Here is a 7,576-nt window from a genome sequence, read left to right as displayed (position 1 = left end):
TAATTTGAAATCTAAGCTCCTGAAAAAACAATTGTGATAATTATGTCAGGCTCTGACATTCAGAGATGGCGTTGATTACATTTTCTATACATTGAAAGAATTTTCATTTCTTTAAGTGGCTAGAAACTCTGGGTTATCTGTTTTACTAGACCCGTTAGTATTTCGGCTATATCCAACCTAAATTCATTCAAGAGAAGCTGAAAAGTAAAAAAAAATTGCAGGAGGTGGTGGGAAACAAGTTAATAGACTTTTAGGACACAGTCCTAACGTAAGGTCACCAAGGATGTTACAACTTCTGATAACTTGCAGGCAGAACCACTCATGCTTAAAATTTTGCATGCTCAGAGAAACATGGAAATGAAGAGACCTGCAAAACCTGATACTCAATTGCACATTGTTATGTGGTGACTCTTATGAGTCTACCTGCAAAACTGCAGATGCCAGTAACAATAATGCTCACTTCATGACAGATGATACCTCTGTGAGACCAGAAATCTGGCGATGAAGTCAAAAGATCACAATTCTTTAGAGTGACACAAGCTGCCATTTCAGGAGCTGGATTTTCACCAGTGGTTTTGAAAGTATGGCCTTTATGATCACAATGCTCATATCTCTGTGGAGTGATGGGAAGCAGTGCAGGATTCTGGGGTTAAAGGGTGCTGCTGAAAACTTCTGGGACAGCAGAACCCAACTGCTCCTCTGGCCCCGTGATCTGTTGCATAGCACTGTGCACATCTGTGTGTTCTACGGCCTCCGTGCTTATCGCCCAGGACCTGCCCTCTCCATCCAGAAATGTTTCATAAGGCTCCACATGTATCCTATGGACATCATGCCTTGGTTCCTCATACTTGCCTTTGCCATCCTCTGGAAGGCTGGATGCATGAGGCACGAAGGTGCTCCGAGACCCATCGATGGGAATGGTCACCTGCTCGCTGGAGGTAGGTTCTTGAGCCAGATCTGGAGATCTCATCAGGTGCTGGGTGTAGACCCCTTCTGACAGAGAGCCCGCCTGCGTCTCGCTGTGCACGCGCAGCCAGCGGTGCTGCCGGCCAAAGTAGTTGTAATGCTGGTGTTTCCCCAACTTTTTTTTCCCTAAAAAGCCCAGTGGCTGCTTGGAGCTGGAGGACTTGTCTGTGCTTTTCGGTGTAAGCCCTGACATTGTCAGACTGCTCATCTGCTCTGTGCAACATTCAGCACTGGTGTCCAAGGCACCACACTCTGTCAGGCCTTCCCTCAGCGCCAGGCAGGGCTTCAGGTCGTGGGCTTGGAGCACGTTGGGTGCACTGCCACCCAGGCCACTGCCAGCCTGCTGGGAGATGTCCTGGGACGAGGAGTAAATCAGGTCCAATTCCCTTGGGCTCAAGGCATCGCTGGAGTCGTAGTCGCTGTCGGTGGGGAGGAACACCTCGGAGCAGCCTTCTTCATCCGAGCAGGGCTGGGAGTCTGCAAGGAGAGCTGGTTAACACTCACAGGACAAGCTCAGCAGAGACATGTCATTTATGTGGCTTTCATCCTAATTTTAAATCTCCAGTGCTGGAAATGTATGTGTGTTTCCTCTGTGAAATTGCCACAGGCCGAGGTGACAGCAAAGGCAGTCAGGGAGGATTTGTCAGGGAGGAGTCACAGATGTGTTAGACAGGTGGTGGCAGAATTAGGAAAACCAGAAAGAATTAATTTATTATGTTGGGGAAAAAATTGAATTTAAATTGGGATTAAGTTCTGAGAGGATCTGTTTTCTTTTATCTTGCTTTCACTAAATTTCATAGACATGGAGATTTGTGAGAGAGAAAATCTGTAATCCAGGTTCTGTTTTTATTAAAGACGTCAGTTAAGTTACTCTAGATTTATATCTCTCTAATGGTGAGCAGTGTGCAAGTATAAGTGTGGTAAGAGGCTCAAGGCACAACATGGAGGTTGATAAATAAAAAGTGCCCTTTTGGCCATCAGGTGCCTTGTGTGTTCAAATCCAAAACAGACACACAGAATTCAAATGCGAATTTGTGGACCAAATCTCACACTGGCACTGAAATTGCTGCTGTCTTTGGGCTTCAGAAGGATCAATAACATAATAAATAGTGGCATGTGCAATAGAATAGATTGATGCTCCATTGCCCTGGATAGTTTATCTTAGATTCCAGGAATTAAACATCGATTTTATACAGTGCTGACTGCTCACTTAGAGCTTGTGTAAATTGCCATAGAGCCCAGTATTAATGAATCCAGGGTGTGCAGGACAAGATAAAACTGCAGTTTGTACTGCACCAGAGCCAAGGATTATTCTGTATTCATGGTCTGTAATACAGGGGAAAAACAGTTCAGGGATGGGTGCTGAGAAAGAACACCACTGTATAATGGAGTGAAGCAAAGCACCAGTCTCTTCAGGCTTCTTTTCTTTTAACCTCATGAAATCTAATCAGAATAGATTTATTAATTTTCCTTAACTGTATGAAACTGCCAATTTGAAAAAAACCCAAATTATTGTTACTATAATGGTCATGGCAGTTGTTTAATGCAGCATCTGTTGCTTTTGTTTCTGCTGTTTCATTTACTTATTGCTTAAAGACATCTCAGCAGAATGATGGTTTATTTTTTCCTCCAAAGTCCTTATTCTGTCAGCAAAATGGGTGTTGCTGTTTCATTTGCTTCATCTTTATTTCCTATGATCCATTTCTTTCATCAGTTTAATTTTCTGGCTATGCAGTGAAGTAATAATGGTCAGTGAGGTGGGTACTTATTTGTGTAATTTGTGTAATTCAAAATGTTTCTCTAAAACACTGAAAACTCTGAGAGGTGTGTGAAAACAGCTGTTAAACTGGACAATTGGCACTAAAATTTGCTCTATCAAAACAAAGCAAGAGGGCCATGAGAAATAATTGCTGCAAAACAGAGGAAAACTGAAAGCCTGGAAAGAAAATGGTTGTAATACCTGAGAAACAGAAGGTGGCAAATGGAAACTGTGGAAAAATTTGATTTAGATTCTGTCAAATTAATGAAAACTGTGGGGAAGAATAATAGATACATGAGTGATGAGAATGGGTCAGTAGCTTTTGCTAACAACTCATGTCTCATCAGTCAAACAAAACTCTGAACGTGTGCACAATTAATACACAGCCATCGTCAGAGCTCTGAAGAGCTTGTGATAATGTTCTTTAGTATGGGCTCTGCAGCTGTAATTGGAACAAAGAGAAAGCTCCCTCCATATGAAAAAGCAGATTGTTGGTGTAGGCAAAAAAATGAAGCAGTCAGCTTTGACCATGGATGGATTTTACTGGAATTCTGGACATCGTGGAGAAGCCAGTGATAGCACTTGTCTCTTCCAACCTGTGCATTAAATGATCTGGAAAAGTGAGGTGACAAAGTTGGCTGATGATGAGCAATTATTCTGAGTAGCTGAAAGTAAAAAATGATTGTAAAGATTACAGAAAGATCAGTATACTGAGTGGCAAATGATTGGTAAAATGATTGTTAAAATACCTTGACAGGTATGGGAAAAATTTACTCCTTTTATGAAAAGACATACAAAAACTGTTATAATTAAAAGTGAGTTCAAAGAGTGCTTGGTAAAAGAAGAAAAGTTCTCTTACCACTCACAGCTTTTCTCCTCTGGATTCTAGGCTCAGGAGAAGGGGGAGGTGAAGGAAGACAATCTAGATGTGAAGAGGTGGAGCTCATTTTCTTTTGAGAGTGTTCTTCTGAAAAATCCACAAGCTTCTTTATGGGCAGGCCTGCTGCTGGCTGCTTGTATCTTGCATACTGCAGTGCTTCTGTGATCCATCTCATGTCCCTCCAGATCTCATCAATTTGCTATGAAGAAAACAATAGTGACAAAATACAGTTAAGTATGAGTATTAATTCTACCTAAGTGACTACAGTGCAAGTCTGTAGTCACTGCCAAGAGAGAGCAGCATGATCCCTCAAAAGAACATTCAGATTGAGGAGGTCTGAACTGATTTTGGTTAAGAGGTACCTCAATTAAGAATGTGTAGTTAGGAGGGGTGAATCCAGACCTAAAGACTGACATGGAAAGAAAATGAAAATTGTATTTTGATGGAGTAAAAATTTGATCAGTTTGTAGCACACCTGGAAGTTGGTTTGATTCTGCACTGGAATAAAAGTGATAGATCTGGAGTATCTTTGCAAACACAGGTCCAAGCAATTGCTCAGGTCAGACCTAGTTTTTATCAAAGAACATACACATAAATGGAGGGCAGAAGCACATCTATGAGCCAAACTGCAGTTTTTCCTTGCCATTTTAGTCTGTATACATTTTAAAAGTATAAGTCTACCCAAAAGCAGTTGTAAGACATGCCTTTTGATGGCAATAAGAGACAAGTGCCTAAATCAATAGCAGGATGTAGGTTTAAATATCTCTGCAGAGAGGAAAGATGCTGTTTAATATGGGTCTGAAGAGTGTTTTGATAATGGAACACTTTCAACATCTTTAAACATCATCTTCAAGCCATTCAAGATCTTTGATGGCTGAGCAAATGTTGCAACCATCAAATGAGAGTAGATGTGAGTAAATACTCTCCTGCTGCAATGTCCTTTCTAGAACTTCCCTTGCACTTTTCCTACAGAAGGTTCTGAATGTCAAGTGAGCCTTCCTATTAATATTGCAGTGCTTGAGGGAAGCTGCTTTGCAGTTACACAAGCTACATTCTCCAGGAATGCAGTGAGAGTTCAGTCAGTAATAGACAGGCAAAAGTGAGGGGTACTCTGTGCAGTGACAATTGTCTGCTAGGGGAGTGCCAGAGGGATCAGAGTGCCAGAGGGATCAGAGAGCCTGCTGACTGATATTTAAAGACAACTTCTCTTAGCTGGAGATACTTCACAAAATGCATATTCAAAGTGAAATTTACTCCCAAGGGATGCTGTAGATGCCAGATTTGCTGGGGTAGTTCCTGATGAGCTGTGTTGGAGGCAGGATAGCTGGGCAGCTGGATCTTGGTTTTGACCTAGTATGGCCATTTTTATGTAAAGGTGAAATCCCGACTCCAATGATGTCAGTGCAAGCCTTGCCACTGAGTTAATATGAGCTAAGAATATACATCAATAAGAATAGCAAATGGTTCAGAGATTAATTCATAATCCTGCATAATTTCAAGACTTCAGTGTAGCTCCATGAAGAGAATTCCAGTTAGCAAACATCTCACCTATTTGATTTTAGAGATTTTATACATCCTTTCTGTGATCCTCCCTCAACCCCAAACAAGAACCATCCTGCATGCAGTTTATTAAAATGCAAACCCTGTTGGTTTTCTCCCAGGACATTGTAATGAATGTTGTTTCTTTTACAATCTAGGAACATTTGAAGCATTACATGATATGAATTACAGCTTAACTTCAGTTTTAGTTTCAGTGTCTGTAGATTTCTTTCCTTTCTCTGTAACATTCTGGTAAAGACTCCAAGTACCTTACATTCTGGCTGGTTTTTTTTTCAATAATTTTTACTTTTCAGTTGCCCTCTGACTCCTTTTCAGAACTGCATTTATATAGACTCCCTTGCTCTTTACAATGTTTGGTTTGTGTAGTGACTTCAACACTGTCTTAGATCTGGGATCACACAAATGCTCTTGTGGTTTCGTGGTCACCACTGAAGATTGTGGTATGTGGTAGGCAGAGATATTTTTGCCAATAGGTGGAATACAGCTGGTTTTCATTTGAGAGGAAACCTGACAAGCCTAATACACTGTCACAATAATTCAGCACAAAACACTGAAGTTTAAAATGTTCTCCCATATTTTCCCAGCATAGATATGTGACTCAAACACTTTGGAGAAGAGCAACACAGAACTGTCTATACAGTACCAGGACATTAATATAAAAATGCTTGGGTTTTATGTGAAGGATAAAAATGTTCCAAATTCTCCTGCAGACTGCAAGAAAGCTAGATTTTCTGAGTGTGAGAATGGGGTGACTGAGAGTGGGAGTACAATGGATCTTCCCTCTCTGCCCTGCTGCAGGTTGCCCAAAGCTCCAAGTGGACAAGGCAAAGGGGGTTTGCATGTAGAACAAAGAGAAATAGAAATATTATCCTTTTGTTCTGTGGAGGGCCAAACATCTTGTCAATGGGATAAATGGTGTCTTGACCCCTATTCCAACAGAAGATAGCTTGAATATTAAGATATAGAGCTGAAAAGTTATTTGCATCTCTCTTGTAGAGAGACAGGTCAAACATGCCCATAGATATACTCTGCAAAAGTAATGAGCTTTATCTATAAATAACCAATTATCAAAACCATTTGCAAAAGGACAGGCTTTGCTGTGCTGCACAATGGAGTGTAGTTCAAAGAGCCCTGAGTTGAGTAGGTAAAGTCTTGATTTGGGAGCAGTGGAGGAAAATCAGGATGAGGGACAGAGAATAAGCAAATTGCACAAGTGTGGTAACACTGGTGATCCTCCTGCACTGGAGGACTGAAGCAGTGCCACTGCATGCTGCTGGCCAGGCTCACAGCTGCTTTTGGGGCCAGCTTGACATCTGAAATGCAGAGCTGTGTTCCTGAGTGTGATATTGTTAGTGGAGATTGTCTCCACAACCTAGTCAGAATTTTCATTTTAATTGTTTTAATTGCCAAATTATTGTGGTGAAAAATGTCCCCAGTTCATACAGACAAAGAAAAACTCTTACACAAATGAATGCCCAGACATGGTGCTAGCTTACCTCACGTTAGATGGGAGGGAGTTTTACAAGCAGACTGACACATTTCTTTATAACAGTCTAGTATAACTGTCATTTGATTTTACCCATAAAAATCCTTCTATAAAAGCAACAACTAAGGAAAGCATGTTCTGGGTTTGAATTTCATAAAAACAGAATTGCACTTTTGATACAACTGCTCTTTTTATGATGTCTGTGAATAATTCTCCATTTAGATTTCAAATTACAGCCCTATGCAATTTTTAAGAAAGCCACCTTAAAATCTCCTTGGAATAGTCAGAAACAGACTATTACCTGTATGTAGTCTATAACTTGCTGGTGTCTTTGTTTGGCTGCAGCGACTTCACTGTCTGAAATTGCTTCCCTCAGGGACTGCTGGGTTTTCAGAGAGTCCAGCTCTATGACAGCAGAAAGGCGGCAATACAGGCTTATAAATTTTTCCTTGTAACAGCAAAAATGAGCTGTGAAAAGACCAAGTGCAAAGGAAAATTGTTACATTCTGGTTATGAAATATGAAATCCTTAGCTTTCAGAACACAAATTTTATTAAATATAGTAACTAACTCTGGATGGGTTTCTTTAAGCTAGAAATGAATAATACAGGCTTCAGTTCTCTCATTTACACTGGATTTACTCAGTAGCTTCACTGATTTCAAAAGAGTCATTTCTAATTACATCTAAGTGAAGGGATAATCAGGTCCTTAGTATGCAGCTCCAGAGGCTATCTTGCCCTTGATAACTTTAATCAGAAAGGCTATTTCTGAGGCTTTTATAGTTCATCATTTCTTTTATCAAGAAAGTAGTGACATGGCCGGAAAATGAAACTAATATTTAATTTTTTTTCTTAAATTGAGTGTTTCAGAATGAAACAATTAAAAAAAATTTTGAAGGCTGATAACTTTCTCTTGGGCTGTGCTGA

General features: G+C 40.4%; 1 protein-coding gene across 1 annotated transcript in view; it reads right to left on the bottom strand.

Annotated features, from left to right (window-relative positions):
• Window positions 1-649: 649 nt before the first annotated feature.
• The window catches only part of ANKFN1 (ankyrin repeat and fibronectin type III domain containing 1), a 103,101-nt gene continuing 96,174 nt past the window's right edge, over window positions 650-7,576 (bottom strand). Inside the window, exons 17-19 of the mRNA XM_014308954.2 lie at window positions 6,953-7,119; window positions 3,585-3,804; window positions 650-1,443 (exon numbers count right to left, since the gene is read on the bottom strand). Coding sequence (XP_014164429.1) covers window positions 650-1,443; window positions 3,585-3,804; window positions 6,953-7,119 — 1,181 coding nt within the window. The remainder of the gene's footprint in view (window positions 1,444-3,584; window positions 3,805-6,952; window positions 7,120-7,576) is intronic.

This window comes from Geospiza fortis, unplaced genomic scaffold (genome assembly GCF_000277835.1).
Source record: "Geospiza fortis unplaced genomic scaffold, GeoFor_1.0 scaffold221, whole genome shotgun sequence".
Taxonomy (NCBI): domain Eukaryota; kingdom Metazoa; phylum Chordata; class Aves; order Passeriformes; family Thraupidae; genus Geospiza; species Geospiza fortis.
This window is presented reverse-complemented; position numbering and strand designations above follow the sequence as displayed.